The sequence below is a fragment of the Hemicordylus capensis genome, chromosome 3, assembly GCF_027244095.1.
Source record: "Hemicordylus capensis ecotype Gifberg chromosome 3, rHemCap1.1.pri, whole genome shotgun sequence".
Taxonomy (NCBI): domain Eukaryota; kingdom Metazoa; phylum Chordata; class Lepidosauria; order Squamata; family Cordylidae; genus Hemicordylus; species Hemicordylus capensis.
The window spans coordinates 174,829,812-174,857,344 of NC_069659.1; the positions used below are offsets into that span (position 1 = coordinate 174,829,812).

General features: G+C 42.4%; 1 protein-coding gene across 8 annotated transcripts in view; it reads left to right on the forward strand.

Annotated features, from left to right (window-relative positions):
- The window catches only part of PCDH9 (protocadherin 9), a 1,118,779-nt gene that overhangs the window by 260,869 nt on the left and 830,377 nt on the right, over positions 1–27,533 (forward strand). Inside the window, exon 3 of one of the 8 annotated variants that reach the window (XM_053310840.1) lies at positions 67–149. The exons of the other annotated variants lie outside the window; for them this stretch is intronic. Within the exon in view, the coding sequence (XP_053166815.1) occupies positions 67–123 (57 nt within the window). The 3' untranslated portion in view covers positions 124–149. The remainder of the gene's footprint in view (positions 1–66; positions 150–27,533) is intronic. 8 annotated transcript variants of the gene reach the window in all.

Sequence of the window (27,533 nt, forward strand, 5' to 3'; positions counted from 1 at the left end):
TCAGTGCTGAGAAAACCACAAAATCAAACCTTCCCTCCCTCTTTCCATCCTACCTGCCACAAGAAGACAGGAGGACAGAGCAGTCATGGCCTGGGCAACTCAGCTCTGAGCTCAGCTGTCTGAACAGGATGAAACGGGCAGGAAGACATGTGAGCAGCACTCTAAGATATTCTACCTGGGGGATGGGGCAGCTCTGGGAAGAGCATTTGCATGCTTGCATGTGTGCATAAAGTTCCAGGTTCCCTCCCTGGCATCTCTAGATATAGGGTTGAGGGAGAGACTCCTGCCTGTAACCTGGGAGAAGTCTGGCTCTGTTTACTGTAGACCTGGCTCTGTTTACTGTAGACAATACTGAGCTAGATGGACCAATGGTTTGGGAGCCACTGGTCTAGATTCTTACCATGAGAAAAACTATAAGGGCTCTCTCTGCCTCCAAATTCCTTTAAATACATTTTGAAAGTCCCTCCTTTGGGCTCCCTCTTCCTTCCCCCCAGCCAATAGGTGCACATTTTGCCCATGACAATACTTGATTTGTATGATAACAAGCCAACCAAGAAGCAAGGAGGTCAGAAGCCAATCAGCAAGGGAAAAACAGGCCCCCAAAAGGAACTCAAAACGTTGAAATGTTGTGACTCGAAACAGGGTTCCGAGCTCAAAACAGGCCCTTTATTTAGGCCATTTTGTTTTGCGCTCAATTTAAACTAAATGGCCCATTTAGTGTCAAAACATTTTGCATATTCCTATCAAGTTAGCTGTCCTTGCTATGGTACTAATTCATTATATCTAAATTGGCTGGCTAGAAATCCCACACACAAGTCATTGGGCAAGATCAGATTATGGATAATGTACTGTTACATTGGCATAAAGTCATATGCTTGCTTACTTCGGGAGTCCCACTGCGAAGTTCATGCCAGACTTATGTAATACCTTAATTGAAGGGGAAAATGCAGAATGTTGATGTTCATCAAATCCATAATGCTTCTGCCTAATTTACAAATTAAGCACACACCCTACCTAATTCATTAAATTGGCAACACCTCTGCCTAATTCATGGGTTAAGCAAATATCCTCGCCTCATTATAAAACCAGTCCTTTGCCTAAATTATGACATGAGCAAATCCTTTCATCTATTAGACAGAAGCATTTAATCACTGTAATGGGTAATAAGGTTCATGAATTACAGTATTGCCAGTTGTGAGACAGCATTTCTCATCCATAAACTTCTTTTAGGAATTTTTGTTGTTTTTTTGTTCCTAATTTGTGTTAACACTTTCAATGTAGTGAGGAGCTGAATACAAATTTATAAATAACCCCATCCCATGGTTGCATACATGAAAACATCTCTGACCAGATTATGTCATTCTTGGGCTTTACTCATCTTCAGTCTGAAACTTAATTCCTGCAGAATTATATATTCGGGGGACACTTTTGCATCAAACGGCATAAGTGCTCATTTCAGATATACATTTTACGTTTTATGGTGTTCATTACAAGATCCATCTTATGAATCAGAGCTGCCACCCACCAAGTGGTATTTTGAGGCAAGCTTGGACATTCATTTGATCAGCTTGGACAAATGTTTCAACTCTTTTGGTGAAACATTTGAGGAATCTTAAGGGAAGCAAAATAGGTTTTGAAGAAGACCAACAAAATTTCTTGGGTGAGTTTGATATATCATTATTATGAATGTAAACTCTTAATGCAGAAGTTGGCTCTCAGTCAAAGGGTGCGAGGTTTCTCTGATTAACAGCAGCTCTTTCTGAGATGCAGGCAGAGTCTCTCCCAGCTTTGCTATCCAAGATTCTTGCAAATTGGAGATGTTGGAGACTGTACTTGGGATCTTCTGTGTCCAAAACGTGTGCTCTGCCCTGAGCTCTGGTTCCACATCAGTTAATGTCATTCAATAGGCACAGGATTTCCCAGTTTCATAAATTAAGTCCCAATCTGTTAGGATTGCAAAATTATCCCAATTGCAAAATTAATTAATTGCAAAAATTAATTAAAATAAAAATTAAAAAATAAAAATTAAAATTAAAAAATTAAAATTAAATTATAATTAAAATTAAAAATTAAAATTAATTACAAAATTATCCCAGTTTTGCTTATGGAGCATAGTGTACACATAAAGTAAATGCTTAAATTAATATTCAAAACATGAAGGCTTTTCAGCACTTGACCCCTCATATCATGACAAGAACATACTATGAAAAAGAATATTGGCCCATTCTCTTTGTCAGACCCTCCAGCCATCAACACCTGTCCCCTCTTATAAGATTTTTTTTAAAAATTGGTGCATTTTCAGATTAGTTAAGAATGCAAACCCTCAGGAACTTGAAAGCTGCTTATCTGAGTGGTGCTGTTTTAAATCATGCTATTCATGAGTCCCTTTTGTATGTTGTCATTACCGTGTGCTCCTTGGCTGTCGCCTAACCATCACATTTTAAAAATATGCAGCCAGATTTATCTCAGCCACGTGCCCAGGTCAAGAGCAAAATGAAATGATGGCTTTGTAAAGGCGAGGATGCTGTCCTGCTTCTTTGATCCCTCCAGCTGTTGCACATTCTATTCATGTTGCCCTGTATGCAAGCGCAAGGGAATCTTTCCATTACTTTCAGTGGAGATTGCCTGAGGGTACATTAGAGGGATGCTGACAGGTGGATAGACATATTTTTTCAACCCATCTGAATAAACGAAGGACGCTTGAGCCATTTGATAGGGGAATGGTTCGATGGTCTCTTTTCATCCCTGCTGTTTTTTCTCATTTTAAATATATCCTGCAACCTCCCACCCTCGTCAAATCCTCATTGACGTTTAATGTCAATGATTTCTCTTTACATCTTCCATAGCTCTGATGTCTCTCTGCATGTTCAAAACCCCAGGTGCTCATGGGAATAATCCTGGGAGGCATCATTCAAAAAAAGCAAAAAGGTAACAGCAAACCATTGTTTCAGTGTAATGACACCAATTGCAAACCATTGTTTCAGTGCAATGACACCAATTGCAAACCATTGTTTCAGTGCAATGACACCAATTGCAAACCATTGTTTCAGTGCAATGACACCAATTGCAAAACCATTGTTTCAGTGTAATGACACCATGATTATGACTGCTGTAAGTTTCCAGAGTTAAAGCATTTACTTCTGATTTTTTTCTGTGCTAATATATTTAAATGCATGCAAATGGAACATTTCCCACCAGACTGTACTAAATAGAAATTGGTGACAGGAGAATCTACCAGAGTGCACTGTCTGACTGATATACATGGCAGTCTGACGATACCTGCTTGGTTGTCAATTTGTGCACTTTGGACAGGCTAAAGCCATTCTTAAAAACATCCCCAAATTCTTCATACATTTTTGAGTGAGTAACCTGAGTTAAAATTTTGACAGAATTGGAAGTTTTGCTGAGAATATATCATTCTTATATTTTAAAAAAGCTTCTAGTCCTCATTGTTATGGAGGAACTTTGAATCATGGTTTATCAAAAGGTAAAGGCAGTTTGGATAAGTAGGGCAATGTCACTTATAGGACATGGCTTTGCCAATCTACATGTGGCTCTTTCCAAAGATGTGATTCTGAGATCTTGCTATTCCCTCCTTATACCTTTCAGTTTATAGACTCCTGGCTCCACACAACCATCATTACCCTATGTGTTCCTTCAAAAACAACAGCTGGTACCAATGGTGAAAATTAATCTGATGAATGTTTACTTTACTGGGGTCCAAGGCCATTTACTTAATTGGGACTTATTCCAAACACACTATAGCATAGTGCGCACTGGAAATATTCTGTTCCCGTGAGAACAGCATCTGCATTTTCAGGTTGCAGATTTTGCAGGAAGTTGCAATATTATCCTTAAGGCTTTTCACGTCATCCTCCTTGATTGTTGCTATCTTTTAAAAAAATGAAGCTGAAAGAAGACACTTGCGTTTGAAGAAATTCACGAAGAGTAGTTTTGTGGAAAATTTGTACATGTCAAAATCTTCATGAATGTGTACCTTAAGATCTATAACTCACATCGGTGTTTTGGGATATTAGGGTGTTTTGGAATATTTCAGTCAGCACCTCTTCTAATGAGTTAAGATTTAGTGTGACTTTACAGGAATTTAGAAGACAATCTGTAGCTTATAAATTAACTCATTGGAGCTTCATGATGATGACTGGGGCACCACCATGGAATGGGAAGCCAATTTTGGGAAGGTGTTGTTCCATATCATCTCATGAGCCATTGCTGTGCCATAATGCCAGATCAAAGCTTGGTCAAGTGCACGCATGGAGCTGTGCTTTGCCACCTCCACTCTTATTTTTTGTCTTGGCCTGGCTCTACCTCCTGCAGGTTACCAGCAGAGTGGATAGTTGTGCCAGCAGATGCAGGTGCCATCCATCAGATCCGCCTTGGCTAGCTAGATGATCTGGGGCAGGCGGAGTGGTAGCATTGCAGTTTGATAATATCTAGTGGGTGCAAATGTATTAAGTTTGAAACATGCCAGTATATTTTGAGGCAATTTCCATTGCCTCTGAAAAGGGTCTTTCTGCTTGCAGTTTAAATCCAAACAAGCTTATGTGCCTACTTTGTCTTGTGTATACCCCAAGGGGGAGGGCATGCCAGGATTGGTGGGTGGGTGAGATCCCAGTCAGATAACTTTCTACCTGCTGGTGATAAAGAAGATTGGTAGACATTTTGAGCAGAAAAAGGACGGGTGGGGAACGGGTTAAGCAGCCATCTTTTGCTCATTTGCAGCCTATTAGTTTGCTTTGGGTTAAAAAGAATAAACCCTGTTATTAACACCACTTTGAAAGCGATATCACTTAACATGAGTCTAAGAAGTGTAGACCATTTGGACTGACAGTATATTGTGTGTGTGTGTGTGTGTGTGTATTAAATACTTCTTACTTTGTTGAAGTTGTAATATACAGGAAAAGTAAGACTTTTTTAGTTCACTGACACCACATTACATGCATAGACACATGTGTCTATGTCTATGTGTCATACATATGTACTTTTTTTGGATGCTGGATGAAAAGTCCACCAAATTCAGCAGTTTTGTTTTCCAAAAGTGATTATTGAGAAGCCTCTGGGTGCTTGCAAACAGGGCATGAAAGTGATGATCATCTTCTGTTTGTGCCTAGCATTGGGTATTCGGAAATATGCTGCTGCTGGACATGGTAAAGGTAAACTGTGCCGTCAAGTCGATTTCAACTCCTGGTGCCCACAGAGCCCTGTGATTTTCTTTGGTAGAATACAGGAGGGGTTTACCATTGCCTCCTCCTGCGCTGCATGAGATGATGCCTTTAAGCATCTTCCTGTATCACTGATGCCTGATATAGTACCAGCGGGGATTCAAACTGGCAACCTTCTGCTTGTTAATCAAGCATTTCTCCGCTGTGCCACTTAAGGTGATTGCTGGACATGGTATCTCCATTAATAATAAAATTTGATATACTTGTCCTTCAGGAGTTTGTCTAAGACATAAGACAAACTCCTTACATGTTTAGATAACGTTATCTACACTAGTGGCCAACACCTTATCTTTATATGATAGCAGAAGGCTTGCAGGGCTTCATAGCACGGAGTATGCAGGGTGGGGAGGGAATTTTCACCAGTAACTCCCTCCCCTGCAGGGGTGTAACTATAATTGAGTGGATGGGTTGAAAGAACCCGGGCCCCCAGCTCCTGAGGGCCTCCCAGCTCCACCCTTCCATATTTTATTTATTATCTCCCTCACTCTGAGGGGCCACTAGGGAGAGGGGTGAACATGAGCCCCCTTTCTCCTAGCTATGCCCCTGCTCCCCTGGAAACATCCTGCACCCTCCAAAAATATATCTCTGAGGGCCATGCAGCCCTCAGGGATATATATTCAGATGGTGTAGGGCATGTGAGCTCTGGAAGCCTTTTGCAGCACCAGTGTGTCTTCCTGTTGCACTGCCACTGCCTCAGTCACAGTGTCAGCCTCTCATAATAACTTCCCTCCTCATGACTCTATTTGTAAAATGGGAGTAATGGTCTTATGATTCACAGGTTTGTTATGAAGAATTAGATAAAGAAAAGTTGTTAATGAATTTGCTCCTGAGGAATAAAGCAAGTGAAATGAAGGTGCAAATGAAAAATGATAAATTAGACTTTGCTTTTGCCTTGTTTCAGCCTTTGAAAGAGCCCTACTGTTTGCTTGCTATAGCTTTGTCAATCCAGAAAGCTCTGCATGTATCATGTGAGTCAGAGATGGTTCCCCGCCACCCCCCGCTTTTCCCCCCTTACTGTTCCCTCATCGGCATTATTCACATTTTGTCTGACCCTAGCAAGTGGAACGCTGACACTTGTTCAAATGGGAAATGCCTTGGTGCGCACAAGACTTTTTGAAATGCTTTTAGGCCCTGTCTGGTTTTGTTAGAACAATTTGTTGTACAGTTCAGCTAGCGCCAATGGAGTTCCGCACAAGGCCTCTCATCAGTGGGTATAGCTATCAGTGGATGTAAATGAGTTGCCACAAGTTGCAGCTTTTTCTTCTGCTTGAAGCAGCAGGCAGGAGAGTCGGGATGGGATTAAAAGACACAAGCAACAACAAAGTAATTGGATGTGAAGAAAAAGAGCCATTCTTATAGGTACGTGTAGCAGCTGAATAATTTAACCTTTAGGAGTTGTTTATGATCAAGAGAAAAAATGTCAAAGCCTTTCGTTTGCTGATGTTGTTTATATGGCACCCTTAGAAATGTGTACATTGCCAGGTACCCCTGTATAAACAGCCTTAGCCTCAGTAGACATTAACAGAAGATTAAAATAGAATTTCAAGAAGCATATGCAAAACGTCACATACCAGAATTCAACTTGTAGCATGTGGTCTTTTACAGAATGGAAAAGGCCACGATTGTTCATCTTCTTTGACTCCATGCATAACAAATACATATCCATTGTCTATAATGGCCATTGTCTAGAAACTATCAGTGGACTGCTTTTGTTTTCATGTGGATTCTACGAATAAGATTTATATACCACTTGTACAGTGTTAGTGCGTGTTCATTGCTCCTTGACTCACGTGATACATCAAGCGATAGCTTGCACGTGAATGAGTCATCACAGAGAGAATACTTGCTGAACTACCAACTGAGGATGGGGCTAAAGCTATACAGTATCATAAACTTTGGGGCTATGGTGCTTTAGACTTGGAATGAGGGAAATGTCAACACATAGGGAGTCATCACCCCAAACACCTGTGTATGTTTTAAAATTTTAATTTTTTTTAAATTGTTGTGTTTTAAATTTCTTGTTTTTGTTTTTAACTAATGTTTTAATGTTGATTTTATCTTGTTGTAAACCATCCAGAGATGTAAGTTTTGGGCAGTATAAAAATATGTTAAATAAACAAATAAATAAATGTGCCTTTTTATTATCACAAGGGAGGTTCTGTTAGGAGCTGGCAGTCACTGTGATATGGAAGAGGAAAAAATTATTTAGGGATTTATTTATCACAACTAGGATCTAAAGCAGAATTCATGCCAGATATTGGGGTTTTAGCTGTGTTAAATTAAACATAGATATATGGGATACTTTCTGGAATCCACAATGGGTTCCATCCAGTTCACACCATTTGTAGGCATTCCTAGAAAAAGACTTCTCAATACTGGCACATTAGCTTGCCAGTTTTTGAAAACAAAATTGCTGGTACCTGGCTAGGGTCTAAAGATGGAGATCACAGGCAGAAACAGCTGTTCCTTTTAAGTTGTTTCTGCACAAAGGTTGTGAGGTCATCTTGGATGTATAGCTGTACTCATTTTTTCTAAAAGCTGGCCTGAATGGAAAAATTACAGCCGAAGCCATTTTTTCTGGTCACTTGTCAGCCCCTTTGACACACATCAATAAGCTCTTTGGTGTGTATTTGTACCTAGAGGGTTATATTCAAGCTGAATACATCATTTTGGTGCAGTACATTAATCTGGGTAAATCCCTCTATTTTCAGCAGAAAATAAAAATTTCAGAGAAATCTGGAACCCAAATTTGGGTGTATAGATTTATCTACCAAATCCCTTGCACTGCTTCTATTTTCCCCTTCCCTGAGAAAAAAATGGGTGTTGTATGTAGAAAATGCATGTATCAGCTTAGTGAGAGAATGGCTGTCTAAAGGCTGAAAATAATACTGGCTGACATGATGCACAACCTAATGTTTCACTTCTACTGGACCTGCTGTGCATGTAAAATCTAGCCCTGGCAGTTATTCAAGAGCACAGTTGTGCAAGACTTGGAAAAATGCACCCTTACATGCACAACAGAGCATCTGTTGTTTTCAGTTGAAGCTCCTTTGCACAGGTGCAGGTGCACACGTCTGAGTTGTTGCACAATTGTGCTCTGGCACAGCTCCATTGGGCTATATTTTATGTGTGCAGCAACCTCAGCGGAAGGGAAATGCTGGCGTTTGGCTGTGCATCATGTTGGCCACTGTGTATAATGATAATCCTGGTCATGAATGTCAGTTTCAGGTTATTTCTTAAGATGAACATATTGTTAGCCAAAGAACTGAAGGCATAGAGAAGCTGTAGATGAACTGGGTGAGAAAGAGTGTTGCAACATAGCCAGAGATCTTGAGAGAATTGTTCTTAATATTGCTGGAGAAGGGCAGGTTCAGAGGTTATCACTCCTCCTCACATGTCTCTTCCTCCAAGTATAGGAAGCTGCTAGGCACAAGCCACTGTGTGGAGATAGGAAGGGAGATCGTTACCATAAAGAACTCTATTCACCAACATAACATAATACATGCTTTGTCAGTACTGATAGGGAAGTCAGTGCTCTGCGGGGTACTTCTTTATCTTTCACACATTAAAAAACACTATCAGAACAGAATGCAAGATCAGGAAAATCCAGACATGGCCCAACAGAGCAAAAATATCTCTGTATAATACAGCTCCAGTAATCTTTTGTTGCTTTCTGGGCAAAATTCAAAGTGCTATTTTTGACCTTTAAAGCCCTAAATAGTTTGGATCCAGGGTATCTTAAGGGAGCATATGAGTCTCCTGCATGCTCAAGTCATTTAGTGAGACTCCACTCTGGATGTGTTGGTCTTATGAAGTTAGGCTTGTGTCAGAATGGAAGGAGGAAGGCTTTCTCTGTGGCACAGTCCTGCCGGAGCTGTGAGAACTGTCATTCACAGAGGAGAACCAGAGGCCTGCGCACAAAGTACAAGTCCGTTTATGCTCATGTATACAAATAGATGAGAGTTAAAGGTTGCTCAGTGCAGTTCTAATGCACTGTGGTAGTCACTTCTCCTAGAGTGGCTCAGAAGTCTCAAGGGAGAACATGAGTGGAAGCATATCTTTGGTAACTGGAGGGCTGAGTATCTTTCACTGAGAAAAAATAATATGAACAATAAGAAAGAGTTTAACTGGGGGGAATAACTTTGGAAAGATCATGTGATAATGAATTAAATATTCTCTCCAGGGCACCTTTGGACAAGCCCAGCTTTCATGTTGTTCAAGAGCAGCCTTTGGTGGATTGAATCCTGTACAGTATATTACAAACACTAGAATAGCTTACAGCCTACAGCCTACATACATGAGACTGTCTCCTCCATTATGCCACTGTTTTTCAAAATTTATTCTGGAGCACTTTGAGGTTCAGGGATGGTTCAGTGGCACCATCATGAATGGCAGAGAAGCCTTTTGTGAAAGAGAGTTTTAATGGTCTTTTCGTGCACTATACAGGAGAGTGTTGGGCATTCACAAGACCCAAGAGGGCTAGCTAACACCTCATGAGTCACTGTGCATCCTAAAACATGTGCCAGAATTCCAAGTATGTATACAGGTTCTTTAGCAAATAGGGGTTCATTGGCATACAGACTGGGATTAGAGGCACATAAAGGTTTCCTTGGAAGTTGAAAGCATTGTGATCTTTAAGAGAAGAGGCAACATTCATGTCACATAAGCACATCAAGACCCTGTGGTGGCCACCTTGCAATTAATTGCTTAGCTCCCCTCCAGTGTTCCCTCTAACAGGGATTCCCAGATGTTGTTGACTACAACTCCCAGAACTCACAGTTGTAATGGTTTTTGCTTGGGAATTCTGGGAGTTGTCAACAACATCTGGGAATCACTGTTAGAAGGAACACTGCTCCCGTCCCCTCTCCTCCCCATTTGCCAAAATCTGAGGTCTGAACATTTTCTTGAATTCTTGTAATAAGGCTGGTTATTAGTAGTTGGGATTAAGCTGGTAGGTGTTAATTTAATTCAGTCTAGTGTTTTTAGCACATGCACGGAAATTATATGTATTATTAGGAGATTGTTGTGTTTAGTAGTGTAAGATTGTTGCCCTCCTTGAGTGATTGAAATTGGATGGAGGAAGGCTAGAAGTAGAACTGAAAACAGGGAATTATCCCATCCTGCTGCTGCTTCAAAACTACTGAATTTTGGCTAAACCGGGACCAAATATTTTAGCAACAATATACAGATTGGAAAGAAGAATGACACCAGTTCCTTAGTGCTGGCTGACACATCCAGTGTTTTGGCAATATAACAGAAGGACAATGACTGTTTCAAGATAACAACAACATTAGAGCAGTGCAGTGTGCTTCTCGCAGAGCTTATGAATGTATGTCTGTATGCGGTTATGTTTATCCTAACAAGAACCCTGTGAGGTAGATTAGACCTGAAGTAGTGAGCCAGCGTGGTGTAGTGCTTAGAGTGCTGGACTAGGACTGGGGAGACCCAAGTTCAAATCCCCATTCAGCCATGATACTAGCTGGGTGACTCTGGGCCAGTCACTTCTCTCTCAGCCTAACCTACTTCACAGGGTTGTTGTGAGGGGAAGCTCAAGTACTTAGTACACCGCTCTGGGCTCCTTGGAGGAAGAGCGGGATATAAAATGTAATAATAATAATAATAATAATAATAGACGGAGAGATAGGGGACTGGCCCAGTCACCCAATGAGTTTCATGGCTGAAAGGAGATTTAAACTCGCAAATCCTAGTCCAACACTTTAACTACTACAACACATTGGCTCTCAATTTGAATTGTCTCTCCCATTTTTTCCACCAAATTATCAGGCAGAAGAAATAGGGAGCCAATTTCTGCAGGGGTTTTTTTTGGGGGGGGGCTATCAACAGCTGTTGCTACCTGACAGCAGTAGGATGCCCTTCTATAAACTTTTGATCAATTTCTCGCCCACCCACAAAATGTCTCCTGTTTTATTTTCCCCCACCTTCCTTGTGTTGGGAATTCTCTCTGGTAGGAGAAACCCTTTTTCATTATAGCAGAGTGCATAGAGGCACAACACAGTGGAATTTAGTTAGGCATGCGTGTATGCTGAGAGTAAAGTAACCTGGAGCCAGTTCATAGTTTCAAATCAATATAAGTGGCATTTATTAAGGAACTCCATTCTCGATAGGAAAGTGAGAAGTTAGGATCTCTAATCTGTCTAGCTAGCTGGATGCAGATGGATTCTGCATCTCTGCACACATGGTGCAGGGGAGAGGAGCTTGCATGTTGCAAGGTAGGAGGAAGGGAAGAAGAAAGAAGAGGGAAGGAAGTGGCTGGAAGGAAGGAAGTCCCTGAGATTAACAATCTACATATCAAAGGGATAGTGTCAGAGCAGTGGAGAAGGGATGACCAATGTCTTGACCCTCTAGCCCTCTGACTCACTAGTCTGTCGTCCTACGTCATTGAGACAAGAGACAGCGTATAGTCCTTCACTTCAACACCTTGAACCCTTGAATCTCAATAGAACTGATTTCTGGTGAAGGTTCAGATAAACTCTAATTTATATATCTTGCACATTAAAACTTACAGTGTGTAACTTCCAGAAAGCTGTCTAAGCAGCAGGCTGTGATGCTACCACCAATGCCATTTGCATTTCAGCAGGGTCCTCCCGACAATGTAAACCTCTTAATTAGTGACACAGACACAGCACTCTCGGAGCTGTAAGCAGTGCTTTGCTGCACTGCACCCTACTTCAAATGCACCATTGAAAATACCGGGCTCAGCTTGTGAGGTAAGGCCTCTGGCATGCCTTCTGGCATGACACTCAGGGGCCCAAAGTGATAAATGAATTACTGTTTAGCTGCCCACATGTACTTCAAGACAATACTGCCTGCATTTACACTGCAGACAACTACAAAATGGCCCATATGGAACCAACTGGATTATTTCTGGGCAAAGGCATCTTCTGACTGCTCTGACATCTGATGTTAATAGTATAGCTACTGTTTATTTCACAAATAACTGTTGGTTCATTTCACAAATATTGTGAAATGCTGTTTATTTCATGCATGACTATTGATGGGTGACGTTTGTAAATGGCAATGGGGAGGAAACAGAGATTTGGCCTTTCTTTATACATGAAGCCGTCTTTATGGCTTAATACCTTCCACTGAAGTGTCTCTAGAATACTGCTTCAGTGAGGGAGTCTAAGGTTTGGGTCAGACACGGAACCTGGGGCTAATGACCTACACATAGTGGAGAGGGAGACTGAGTTTTTTGGAAAATGCCCGTAGCCAATATATAAATGACCTGCTTCAGTCATGCCCACGGTCCTATTTGGAGGTGGGGGGGTGGGAGAGAACACAGAACTTGATTTTTGCGGTGTCAGTTTAATTAACAGGTTGTTGAGGTATGGGCCCATGACTTGTAGGAACTGTTAACTCTGGACCTAATGTTTCAGCCCAGAAACCTGGAGTTGAGCTTTGTGTAAATGGGGAGGGAATTTCATGGGGAGATAACTTATTTAACTTCATAAGTCCTTTTGCCCTATTCACAGGTTCTATTCAATGCATGTTGGTTGTGCTGCCAAGTCGGTGTCGACTCCTGGAGACCACAGAGCCATGTCGTTTTCTTTTGGTAGAACACAGGGCAGGTGTACCATTGCCTCCTCCCACACAGTGTGAGATGATGCCTTTCAGTATCTCCCTATATCGCTGCTGCCCGATATAGGTGTTTCCCATAGTCTGGGAAACATATCAGTGGGGATTCGAACCAGCAACAACTTGCTCCCTAGGCAAGTTACATCCCCACTGCACCGTTAGGTGGCTCTTCAATGCATATAAGTATGTGTATGGTGTATGCATGTACACATCTGTGTGCTTCTACAGTTATTCACATACTGGGCCAGTATGGAAAATACTTGTCCATCTGACCCAAGTACATCACATGATTACACATGTCTTTCCCCACTTCCAGTGCACCTGTGTGCTTCCTTCGTATCAGGAAGGGGAGGAGTGATTCATCCAAACTTATCTATATGCATTACAACAACAACTGCCTAGAGCCTTTAGAGTCAGGTGGTATATACATTAAATAAATAATAAATAAATACTTTACAGTAGTATTTGTAGCACATATAGAGAGGCAGTTCACATAAACTGATTGCCCTGCAATTAGGGAAAGGTACTCTGGTGGGGTGGAAGGTGGAAAAGATGTGTGTGCTCACTGCATGCATGCATTCTGATTGTGAGTGCTCAGTCAGGACAGAAGGACAAATATCATCCTCACCACCCCATTATGTTTGACATATGCACAGTAGTACACTTCCTGTCAGTCTGCCGCATTTGGGGGGCGGGGCGGGGCGGCAGTATCCAGGTTCACTTTTAAACGAATGTAAATATGCATATGTTTACAGACACCTGCACACTCATGTAATAATATCTGAATAGTGCTTCTGTCTTTCAAGAATGGTTTTGGACAATTAGTTTTGTCTCGGGTGTGCTGGAACAGTGGTACACCAGTTGGTAACCTCCAGGTTGGACTACTACAATGCACTCTATGTAAGACTTCCTTTGTACCTAGTTCGGAAACTTCAGTTAGTTCAAAATGCACCAACTAGATTGGTATCTTGGAGAGACCACATTATCCCTGTTCTTAAATAGTTGCACTGACTGCCAGTATGTTTCCAGGCAAAGTGCTGGTTATTATTATTATTATTATTACATTTATATCCCGCTCTTCCTCCAAGGAGCCCAGAGCAGTGTACTACATACTTGAGTTTCTCTTTCACAACAACCCTGTGAAGGTTAGGCTGAGAGAGAAGTGACTGGCCCAGAGTCACCCAGCTAGTTTCATGGCTGAATGGGGATTTGAACTCAGGTCTCCCCGGTCCTAGTCCAGCATCTAACCACTACACCACGCTGGCTAAAGGTTATTACCTTTAAAGCTCTGAATGGCTTAGGCCCAGGTTATCTGAGAGAGTGCCTTTCTCTACAAGATCCCCACTTCTCATTAAGATCATCGGGAGGGGTCAGTCATCTGGTGGCAACCTGGGATTGGACCTTCTCAGTTGTTGCTCCTATGTTGTGGAATGCGCTCCCCATGCATATGAGGATTATCTTCCTTGGAGGCCTTCAGGAGAGCCTTAAAGTCCCATCTTTTTAGCCTGGCTTTTAATGATATCTAGTTTTAATATAATTTTATTTTTTTCTGATTTTAATTGTTTTATTATGTGTTTTTTACTTTAATGTAAACCATAATGTATTGCACTTTAGGAAGGGCAGTATATAAATTGAATGAATGAATGAGCACTGCAAGGTGTCTTTGAAAGTTAGTGTGCCATCAGAATTATTCATAGTTTTTTCCTACTAGGACCCTAATGGCATTGAGATGGAAATACACATGTATGCTAATTATAAAAGATTAGTTAAGCAGAACTTTGGTGGGGTCTAATGTGTGTGCTGTTTGTTACATTGTTTTAAACATTGGAATGATTTCCTACTAGATTGTATATGTGTCAATTTTAAATTAAGGCTTTAAAATATTTAAATCGTCCCCACCCCAAAGAAGATAGTTGTCTGAATCTTAGACTGTGTAAAGATGCCTCTGATCAAGTGGTGGTGGTGGTGGGGAGGGGGCACTGTATTACCAACTCTTTTGAAATAGAATGGGGTAATCTGGGACCAAGATGTAGTTTGGTATGAGTTAAGCCCCTATTTTTAATTTAAAGCCTATAATATAGTTTCCTTGGCAGGGAGATTCATAAATCTCCATTTCATCCATACAACAGCTGCATGATAATGGAGCTTTCACTGGAGCTGCCACTATCTCCACTAAGCCTGCCTCTCAGGACTTGTAGGATTCTGTTATAGGAATATCACCCGGTGCCAGTCTTCACAGACGTGGGAGCATTATTGAAAATATTCTGGTGCCTCACATTGATATGCAGGTCCATGGTCATTAAAATTTTATCATATAAACCCTGCCGTCTGCACCGAAGAGGAATTGAGAGCCTTGGCAGAGAGTGATCACATATTTTATCAGAATCTTCTGCAGGGGGAAGGGGGAGAGACCCAGAAGGTTCACAGCAAAGGAAGGAATCAAAATAATGTCCCCTTTTAATTTAAATATCATGTTGAAAGCTTCCCCCTTCAGAAACACACACATATGGCTACGTGTGTGTGCATGCGTGCGTGTGTACACACACACACACACACACCATCTATCTACTCTAGTTGATTTTAGCCTTTTCTCCCCTCGGTAGTTCAGTGTCCCATATTAACATGGCAGTTCAAGCTGTTTACACATGATATCATTTTCATATCCCTCTCCTGGAAGGCAGATATTAATCAGAAAGTGCCACTAAGAGCTGAAGCAAAAAAGGCAGCAGGCTATTGATTATAAAGTTGACTTATCAGGGGTCAGACTATCCGATTAGCAGGTTCATAAGCTGCATGGCTTTGGCTGGCTAGAAAACAAATGGAAATTCATTTTGCTGAAGCTGACAACTATGCATTCTTGGGGATTTCAGTTTTACATGCTGCTAAAAGTATAGCGCGTAGACTAGTAATTCCCAAACTATGTGTCGGGACACATTAGTGTGCTGTGAGAGAACTGTTTGCATGCCACAAGAAGCAAATTAATTTAATAAGTAAAGGTCCCTGTATACCCAAAGTGGCCACCCACAGTGGAGGCTCCCTTCCTTCCTTCCAATCAGCCTTTACTGGGTCCAGAGGTGCACCTAGGTAATTTGGGAGCTTGGACCTGAAGGCCTTGGGAGGCTCCCCTCTCCTGCAAATTAAGCATTATCATGCTCCACTGGGTGACCACACTACCCAGGGCAGACTAAAGAGGATTTGGGGGCCTCCAGTGGTTGTGGAGGCCCTGGACTTCGGCCCCAAAGTCCAGGGGTAAGAGCACCTCTGACTGGGTGGGTAATTCTTCTGCTTCTCTGCATCAGGTGTGATTGAGCCATTCTGTCCAGAGGTGCACTTAGGTAAGTTTGGACCTTTGAAGGCCCCCCCTACACTGGAGCTCCCCCCCGCTGCAAGTTAAGCATCATCCCCTACACACACACACACACACACACACACACACACACACACACACACACACACAGAGTGACACAGGCAGTATTTCATGTGGGTTCTTGAGAGCACAAACAGCAACTAAGCTCACAAGAATGTAAGAATATAAAACAGGTATATTTATGCAAACATGCATTAGCATAAACATCTCAACACACAACTTAACATAGTCCCATCCCACATATTTCTTTCCCCACCTCTGTCTCTAAAGTACCCAGCACAGGTCATAATCACACTTGGCCACCTGGAGCAGTGTGGGCCAGTGGCGACCACACCACCCAGGATAGACTAAGGAGGATTTGGGGGCCCCAGAGGGTTGGAGGCCCTGGACTTTGGCCCCGAAATCTATGGGTAAGAGCACCACTGATTCTGTCTCACAAGGAGAGGAGAATGACCTGTCTTCAGAGGAGGCTGGCTACTGTGCCTTTGCCTGAGTTACTGCTCTTGAAGAGCAGGACAGAGCACTAGCATTCAGTGTAGAGCTGGATCAATCCAGGTTGTGCCTCTGTAGGAAGTGATGAGCAGTATCCTTTCTCTTAGGATAAAGCTAGAGGGGAGAGTGGCACAATCAGGTCAATTCTGGCTTTCTGTTAAATTTAAGGGCATTTAAAGTGCAGTATGGGCGAGTGAGCATGGACTTTTCCCCTGCCCATGACTCCTCTCAAATGGCTTTTCTCTAGCAATTTCTTGTCCTGGTTGGGCTCTGAGACAGGAAATAAGTCTACCAGAAGAATAAGAGGTGAAGAAAAGCAGGGTTTGTTTGTTTGCTGGGGGGGAGGATTCAGTACCCCCCTTTGCCTATCCATCCTGCATTTTAAATTGTACTCCATTACTTTTAAGAAAATAATCATGAGTTCTATTCTGACATATTAACTGTGCTAACATATTGTCTAGTTGCTCTTACATGCTCCAGAAGTAAATCCTTTTTTTGTGGGTTAGAGCAATGTGTGCCTCCAGGTTTACAATTTTTAATTCGGGAAAAGAAGTGTGCCTCTGTGATCAGATGTTTGGGAAATATGGATTCATATTATAGTCTGCCTGCAGACTATATGTATCTATGCATACATATTACATATCAAAATACATCACACCTACATGGGATTCTGCACATGCTCCTACTGAGCACCCTTCCAAATCAAATGTGGTAAGCATTCACAGACAGGACAATGTTTAAGGGTCCAGCTGCACCTTATGGAAAGTGCCTGCTTAGTGCTGCAATGCTTGGTTTCTTCATAGGAAACAGAAAGAGGCAGTCCCTCTGGGTTTTATTGGGGCTGTGCTTTATTGGGACTTGCCCAGGGATGCATAGGATTTTAGCCTTATTTACACTAATTGTGAAGTTGATTTAAATATGAGCTTCGGCCACTTGGGCTTTGTTTTCCTAAGACCAGAAAGCACCTATTTTTCAAATGCATAAAAACAGATTAGGAACAGCTGCCTCAGGCACGTGTGTGAAAATGAAAGAATTTGGTAACAGTGACCTACTACATTAATATAACTGAGGAGTGGTGAAAACAAAATTGTTTCTCTCCTATAAGTATTAGTACTATAAAGCCAACAGCATTCAAAGGCCAATAAAATATGTGTATGTTGTCATGCAAATGTAATTAAGGGCACCAAAACGTTTTACATTTGATTATAAAGTATTAACATTTGACCCCAAAATTAACAGTTTTGAAGCTCACAGGTATGTTTCTTCTAAGATTTTCTCACCTCTGTTGTAATGACTTAGATGCTACAATTCTGGTGGCTATTTAGAATAACCTTCTGTGTGCATGCGCTGAAGGTCTCTCTTTAAGCTTTACTTCACTTCAGAATTAGGAACCTTTGTACTTGCTTGGGTAGCTGCTTTTCCCTCCCTTCTTGCTAGATGAAACCCTGCAGCCTTTTGCCCTTTAAACAGTGTGCTGGGCCAGCTATGCCAATTCTAAATAAAATTACATTTCTCCAGCAGTTTGTCCTGAGGTCTGTAATAACTTAAGCAACCATTTTAATCACTTGAAGTGACTGACATCATACTGACGGAACCCTGGGGAACTACAGGGAAGCAAAAGTAGATTCAGAACTCAAATATATTCCAAAGACAGAGGTGGTACGAACCTTACCAAGACTCATGGTTGCCAGCTTTTAGGCAAAGCTCATTAAGACCATCTGGGAGTATTGGTGGACGCCCTCTCTCTTTCCAGATCCTTGGCAAAGGCTGGGATCTGGGTGGGGTGTATGTATGTGTGATGGGGGTGGGGCAGTGTTGCCAACAGTCCTGCATTATGCGGGATGTCCTGCATTTTTGGAGGAAAGTGCTTGTCCCGTTCGGTATGCAAGTTCTCCCGCTTTTTTACCACTTTAGAGTGCTGGACTAGGACCGGGGAGACCCGAGTTCAAATCCCCATTCAGCCATAATACTAGCTGGTTGACTCTGGGCCAGTCACTTCTCTCTCAGCCTAGCCTACTTCACAGGGTTGTTGTGAAAGAGAAACGTAAGTATGTAGTACACCGCTCTGGGCTCTCCAGTGTGTGTGTGTGTGTGTGTGTGTGTGTGTGTGTGTGTATAAACTTTTAAAACTGCTATTGAGTGGCGGCGGTGAGAGCTCTCCCGCCTCCCAAATGATAAATGGCTACTGCTGAGGCAGGGGCTGGGCTGGGGCAGGTACACTGACTGAAGGACCGGTGGTGTGCTGAACAACTTACTGAAACCAAACCAAAGTACTCACCAGTGAGTGAGTGAGTGATCAAGGAGCAGCAGCCGACTGTGGGAGATGGAGTCTGTTGGAGGAGAGAAGGTGGCTGTCGAAAGACTGCCCAGTGCCTTCATCCGGCCCTGTCTTCCTCCAAATGAGGGAGACAGGCTGATTTTAGGCTTCTGCACAATGCAGAAGCCTAAAATCGGCCATCTCCCTCATTTGGAGGAAGGCGGGGCCGGAGGAAGGCACTGGGCGGTCTTTCGACAGCCACCTTCTCTCCTCCAACAGACTCCATCCCTCCCTCAGTTGGCTGCTGCTTGGTTGGTGGCTTCAAAAGTTAAAAAACAACAGATAAACCCCGCCCCTAGGTGGCCACCCCTACCCCCAGAGTCCCCATCCCGAACTGAGCCAACACAATGTTGGCAACCCTAGGGTGGGGGATGTGTACATGGAGACGAGATGGGACAAACCTCTACATCCCGAGGGTGCTTTATAGAGGACATAGCCCCTACAGGTCTCTTATCTCACAACATTCCCCCATCTTGTTGGGTTCCTAGATTTCATGAGATATCCTCAAGCAGTCTAGGGACCTCCCAAACCCTTGTGCTCCCACAGGATGTCATCAGCCGAGCTCTGTGTAGATGTATCACCCTTCCTGGTATATAAGAGCCCATGGTGGGAAAGTATCTTGCTAGAAGCAAGCGTTTCTAGTGAAATGTGTCAGCTCTATACATACAACAAATGTGTGGAGTCTCATCTGAGCAGAGCCTATATGCATCCTCAGATGGTGGTTGTTCACGAGGTGAAAGCAAGTCAATTCAGAAACAGGAATTGCATAAAAGTTTGCATTTTGCAAGGGAAATATGGGTAATGAAGCAGATTATAGGCATTTCCGTGGCTTCAGGCCTGTCTCCAAATGCTGGCCCTACAGCTGCTTGATAGCAGAAAGCTGCCACTTTGCTCTCCTTCCAGTCACTTAGTCTCTGTTGTCCCTCCTCAGACCTTCCCATCTCAAACACTAGATAAACTCCTTGAGAAATCCAGTTTCTCCTCGAGATTTTTATTCTGTTGCTCAGAGGGCCAGTTCAGATGATATTTTTATATGCACGTTTAGTATATCTCTGGGGTTTTTTATACCCACTTGGAAAACAGATTCAGTTGAGCCGACCAATGTGAGTGTATTCTTCCAGTCCTGTGTTTGAGAACCCTACTGTACCTTCCTTTCACAGATGCAGGCCTGTCACTCCCCTATCTCTGTGGTTCCTAGGCTTCCTTTGTTGTATTTCCTGCTTCAAACATGGGGCATTCCCATAGATATATGTACATAAAGCTGTAGAGTTGCACACAGTGATTAACGGTTGATTTTAAATTCTTTTCCAAGACAGAAGTGAGAGCTTTGGCTTCTCCGGAGATGTGTTTACCTGCCTGCTAGCTTGAAGTACACAAGTTAAATGGCATATTTGAGATCTCAGGGTGCACCCCAGATATATATTTTAGTAAAAGGGATTGCAGTTTGCAAATATTCATCCAGATTTCAACCTCTTTTCTCTCTGTGTGACTATAGCCTTTCCCTATGTCCATGAAGTTTCATTCTCTGTGCTTTTCAATGGGAGAGTTTTTCTATGTTTCTGGGAAAATAGTAAATTTTCCCTGGGGTTTGGGTTTTCTTAATAGTCGGGGCGCTCTCTGGAATCTACCTACGAAAATGGCCTGTATCTTTTGGTTTGGTCTAGGAGTTTCATTTAAGTGAGTCAGTGAGTGAGGCCTAAGCAGCGATAGATAGATAGATAGATAGCAGTGAGCAATATCATGAGTCCCAAACTGGGAAAACCCTTCATAGGAAAGGATCTTCACAGTTTTCAAGTACACAGCCCAGGATTTCTGCTAGCTAGAGAGTGAAAAGACATAGCTTTGCCACTGTAATTAGGGTGCCGAAAGAGAAGGCAAGGGATCAGGGGTGATCCCTTTGCCTTAAGGGATCTGCTTGGTGGTCTGGCTCCTACCCCCGCATCTTGAGATCTCTCTTGTGGCCTCTCTGTTAATCTTTCACCGCCAACCTGACTGGGATCTTCCTGGGCAAAATGCTTTGTCAGATCCTAGCAGGGAGAAGTGCGGAGGGTGGGGGAGTGACTGAAGTGACTGTAAGTGAGGGGCTAGAAGATAGGGGAGTGAAGAAAAGGGACCAGGGGTTAACCTCCCTCCCCCACCAAGACTTCTCCTTGGTTGGTAGGACTGCCCCTTTTCCTTTGCCACGGTATGTATGTATGTATATATGTATCTATTTATCTATTTATTTATTTCATATCTGAAATGCACACACAGGCACACACACAGGTACACAAATGCAAACACACAGTTCTTCACATTTATTGACATCAGAAAGTGGGTAAAACTTGTAAACAGTGGACAAGTTGAGTATCCCTTATCCGGACATCCGAAATCCAGAATGCTTCAAAATCCGGACACCACACTCTGTAACAAAAACAAAAAACAAAACGCCTCCGCTCATTTGCTCACAGATTCCCAATTTTGCTGCTTTTAAACATGCAGTCAAAACCCACTTATTTCAGAAGGCTGTTAGTGACAGGGGGTTTGTCTGTAATTCTCTCTAGTTGCGGCTCTGTTTTTGTAGTGAAGCTTTTTAATGTTTTTTATGTTCTTGCTTTGATGCTAGAGGGAAAAGGGAAAGCCCCCCTCCTCCACTCCCTGCTCAGTTTGGCACCTGCTCTGTTGGTGTCTGTTTTTGCGCTCTGTTGGTGCCTGCTCTGTTTAATAAAGGTACAATACAGGGTAATGTCAAAAAAGCCTGTAGTTATCGGTATTTCAATGCTTATTTGCCTTTATACTTTAAATAAAACCTTAAAAAAATTACAGTAACCTTTCATGTTTAGACTTGGATCCCATGTCCAAGATATCTCATTATGCAGATATTCCAAAATCCGGAAAAATCCGAAATCCGGAACACTTCTGGTCCCAAGCAGTCCGGATAAGGGATACTCAACCTGTATTTGTCTTTGAAGCAGAATTTTCCACTCCATCAAAACAAAACACAAGTAACTTCCCACACCAGCTAAACAAAGGAAACAGCCCACAAACTCACCCTCTCTTATCTCTTCACCAGTCCTACAAAAAGCTCCCTTGTTCCTTGAACGAGTTCTCAACCCTGGGTATTTGTCCTAAGACAGCTGGCCTAGCATGAACACCAACTTGAGACATGTGGCTCCACCCCCTAAGCAGATCCCCTGCTAACTGATCTAAAGAGGCACCTTTTAAAAGTGGTGATTCTCTTTATTTAGCGGGGGAAGAGCAACTGGTCCTATCCATCTCCAGCACAGCATCCCTCCAATGGCTGTTCCTGGTGTCTATCTTATGATTCTTTTGTGAGCCCTTTGGACAGGGGCATAGCTAGGAGAGGGGGCCCCATGTTCACTTCTCTCCCTGGCAGCCCCTTGGAGTGAGGGAGATAATGAAGAAAATAGGGAGGGCTGGAGCAGGGGTGCCTTGGTTCTTTGAACCCATCTTCTCAGTGATAGCTACACCCCTGCCTTTGGGGACAGGGGGCTATTTATTTATTTATTTATTTATTTATTTATATCTGTATAAACTGCTTTGGGAACTTTTGTTGAAAAGCAGTATGTAAATATCCATCGTATCCATAATTAACATGACAGAGATTAAAATGACTCTCTCACTACTCTCCACCTCAGGCAGGGAAAACAAAATTGTGCCAAAAGTCAGTCCTGCCTACAAAACTGGATGGTCCTATCTGACCAGGGCACTTTCCAGATTACATGTTATCTAATCACATGATAGTTACTACCACACATTCTAAATTCTATGTTACATCTAGTGTTTAAAACCAGCATAGAGAATGTATGTTTTTCCAGCTGCGTGATCATTTGTACACATGTAGAGGAGTCTAATCATGTGTTAAAAATATCGTCTGAACTGGGTTTCAGTCTCTCACTTAAGTCAACTCTCAGTGGCCACAAATAATTCCACTCACACGCCATCCAACAGAGGACACCAATCAGGAATGCAGAAAGGAACACTGCAGCAACACATGGCTGTTTTTAAAATAAGCACCGGTGGGGGGAAATTGGTGGGGAGGGGGTGAGCAGGTAAGGAGCTCCTTACCTGATTTTTAAAGGCACGCTCCTGGTGCCCTTTAAGCCGGATCAAACGCAGGTATTCGAATAGATTCGGTGCTCTAGAAAGGGAGTATGGAACCTATTTGTGCATATCCCTAACACGCACATCTGATTTATGCTCACAGTTCCTGATCCAATTAAGTGTGGATTATATAAGCTGGATAGGGGTGTTGGCCAGAGATGTGCACAAAAGGGATTTTGCATTTTGTTTCTATCTCAAAACAAAATGCAGATTGCCAAGATGTTTTGTCAAAACAGTGGTCAAACCAGCTACCTAACACCCAACCCACAAAAGAAATGGGTAAACAGGCGATTAATTTTTTTTTAATCTTTCCCAAAAAAAACCCATAGGATCCTATGGGGGTTTGGGGGGAAAGTGAAAAATATGTTTAAAATTGCCTGCAGTAATATCATTGTCACAAGTTGCTCTCTCTCACACAATTATGATTCCTTACTTTCTAGCATTGCAACAGCTGCCGCAGCAGCACCCTTAGCAGCACCCTTAGCAGCAACTGTAGCAATAAGCTCAATTAGAGCAACTTCAGCCACATTTTGACTGAGTACACCTTGCAATGCAGATTGCAGAGCAGTGAGTGAAGCATGCGTTAGTCTCAAGGCCAGACAGGGAGCTCATCACAGCAATTACCAAGAAACATCACAACAATTACAACACTATCTCACAAACAAAGCAAACTATAACTCAAGGAAGGAAGGCAGTCTCCCAAATTCTACCTTTGTCAATTTGATATCCAGCAAAACCAGATAGATATAGCAGCAATAGCACAGCATATTATATTCAGTGCTGAGAAAAACCAAACCTTCCTTAATTCCTTCCAGGTCTTCTGATGCATCCTCTTCAAGAAAGGCAGACTATCAGTCGCTTTGAATACATGTCGAAACTCCCTGCTTTTGTGTTGCCTCCTCCCTCCCATCAGCCAACAGGGGCACAGTTGCCCATGCAAACACTTGATTTGTATGTTGTCATTGGCAAGGAGATCACAAGCCAATTGGAAGCCAGTGCCAGAAAATCAACCAGCAAGGGGAAAACATCTCCAAAATGGCACGCAAAATGTCAGGACGTTCCAAATTGAAATGGGGTTCTTTTGTTCCCAGCTTGAAACAGGCTCTTTATTTAAAGAGCATTTTGTCTTGAGCATGAAACATTCAAAACAGCCCATTTTGAGTCAAAACATTTCTATGTCTTATGCTGGTCTGCGACCGTAATAAAGACTGATTGATTGATTTCTATGTCGAAATGTTTTGCACATCCCTAGTGTTGCTTGAGCAATTCTCTAGTAGTTTTTAGACACCAAAACTGCCTTTCCTCCATTTTCTGTTGCTGATGCTAGCATGTGGTCTCCTTTGGAGAGAAACAAGCTGTCTTCAGATATGCACTACACCGTAGGGAAAAAATACAGTTCAGCACTTCTGTTTTTCCCCCACCAAGCACAGTTCTTCATTTTTATCTCTTCTTGCCAGTGCTCTAGCAAGAGTGTGCTACGGGGGAAAGGATGAGGCGTTGTGATAAGATAATATGGAACACACACCGATTCCTAAAACACACACACACACACTTACTTCATAGCATGCCTTTCTGATAGCACAGCAGGTAAACAGCAATAATCACCACCACTCTTGCATACATGTCTCCCGCTATCTCTCACGGACAGTGCCATGTGAAGCCCTTTCTTCCTTGCCGTGCTGCTCAGTTGGGTGGAGATACCATAGTGTATGAACCACAGTGTACAAATCTAATCAACAGTTCTTAAAACACATTTGCTATTGAGCGGTCCATCAGTATATGTGTCATTCTTTCAAGAATTAAAGGATAAAAGACAACATCAGCTGACTTTTCCATTCGGTTTATAAATCTGTAGTCTAAAAAAGCCTCTAACACTTCATCCTTTAAAGTCCTGACTGCACATTGAAAGTGGACCGAGGCCAATTTGTATCATCAGTCAAACATGGTCAAACTTTTTTGAGACTGTATTACTGCAGGCTGCAGCTGGCTGATTTGCATGTTTGTTTATTCCTTGCATTATTTACTGTGAATACAAAATGAGAATGTCCAGTAGGAAGGTTTGACGTAGCCTTCAAGGTGATGTTCTTTTTCTGTATTCAAGAAATGTTTCTTGATGGGAGACCATCTAAAAATAAGGTTACCCTCCTGTAGTCAAGTGGAACAATCCTGGAAAAGGAAGTAGTGCATTTGGAGGGGGGGGGAGGAAATTGTCCATTCCCCTTTGTTTTCAGTCCACATGCGGTTATTCCTCAGGTGTGCTATTTCTGGCTAATGCACTAGTACTACACAGTGAGTAATGAAAAACAATGAATGGGTATGTGTTTTGGAGACAAAGCACATGCAGTTGGTAGTTCAAAAAACGAAAAAGTTGTTCTAGTAAGAACTATTCAGTCTACTTTCCTTTCACTCTCTCTACATTTGGACTAAATTTGGTGCAAATAGAGGTCCACAAGTTAGATCTCTTGCGCCTCAAATGTTCATGTGTTCATTGCATCTTGGATCGAAGTGGATGTCATCATTACAAACTGCACCATTGAGGTCTCCCTGTGAGTCACTCACTACAGCTGTTCCAAATTTGGTTCAAATTGGTTAGACAGTCCTCAAGTTAGTGCACTTGTGCCTTAAACGTTTATGCACCTGCCATCTTGGTTGGGGTGGGTGACATCATCACAAACTACACCACTGGGGGCATCCCTATGTGTTCATTCAGCTTTAGCAAATTTGGTTCAAATCAGTTAAAGTGTCCAAAAGTGAGGGCACTTGTGCCTCAAAGGTTTTTGTGTTCGCCATCTTGTATTGGGGTGGATAACATCACCACAATCTTCATCACTGAGGTGTCCCTATGTGTCCCTACAGCTGTAACAAATTTGATTCAAATTGGTTAAGCAGTTCACAAGTTAGCTCACTTGCACCTCAAAAGTTTATGGTTCTGCCATCTTGAATCAGGGTGGATGACATCATCACAAACTACACCACTGAGGTGTCCCTGTGTGTCACTCACTACAACTGTACCTAATTTGGTTCAAATCAGTTACAGTCCACAAGTTAGCCCACTTGTGCCTCAAATGTTCACATGTCTACCATCTTGGATTGGGGTAGATGACTTCATCACAAACTACATCATTGAGGTGTCCCTGTGTGTCACTCACTGCAACTGTACCCAATTAGTTCAAATGGGTTAGGCAGTACACAAATTAGCCCACTTGTGCCTTAAATATTTATGAATCCACCATCTTAAATTGATGTGGGTGACATCATCACAAACTACGCCATTAAGGTGTCCCTGTGTGTCACTCACTGCAACTGTACCTAATTTGGTTTAAATTGGTTAGACGTTCCACAAATTAGCCCGCTTGTGCCTCAGATGTTCATGCTGCCGCCATCTTGAATTGAAGTGGATGACATCATCACACACCACGCCATTAGGATATCCCTATGTTTCCCTACAGCTATAATAAATTTGGTTCAAATCAGTTTGGCTGTTCACAAGTTAACCCACTTGTGCCTCAAGAATTTACGTGTCCGCCATCTTGGATTGGGGTGGATGACATCATCACAAACTACATCACTGAGGTGTCTCTGTGTGTCCCTACAACTGTAGCCAATTTGGTTCATATTGGTCCAGGCGTTGCGAAGTTGATGGCGGGGACACATGGACAGATACACACACAGAATGCTGGGTGATCTCATAAACCTACTGGAAGGTAGGCTAAAAAGTGGATAATAAAACAGATCCTAGGCTAGGTTTTCAAGCTTAAAAGCAGTTGCAGGGAGGGCGTTCGTAATTGCAGCACAGGAAGGGTTGACGTTCTACTGGTTCTTATTAAGTCCCTTTTGCAGCTTCAGTTTTCAGGTTGAGAAAACAAGTACTATGGAATTTGGCCCTTAGGCAATCATGCCAAAGGCACCAATGCCAGTCCTTCAAAAAAGTAACCTGAACAAAATAACTGTCTAAGAACCTACTTGGCAATTTAATCTTTAAACTTTGCTGGGCTTTAAATTTGCCCCTCTCAGCGTCTCCTCTCCCCCAATCCAGATGATGCTCTTGAAACAAAGCTTTAGTGCTGTTTCCGCTGATGAATGCATAAGCTGGCCATTTTTGTTCTAGGTTGATTTAAAGCAAGAGTGAAACTCCTCCAGGTTTCTTGTACACAGGAAACTGTGACTCAGAGGGTCCATCTAGTTTTCAGCAGCTGATTGTTTTGCTGAAATTGCTTAGTCACTGGGAAGCTGCAGCATGACTGAGAAAATCATTTCTTTTAATTAGAGTACTCATCCACGTAGTGTTTTAACACTATGCCTTGGATTTAATAGAATCGTCATTCAGCTTCCTGAATGTTTTTCCTGCAGGCTTACTGAAAGCCATTTGAGAATAAAGTCACATGGATTCTTACAAACTTTAAGCCACCTTTATTCC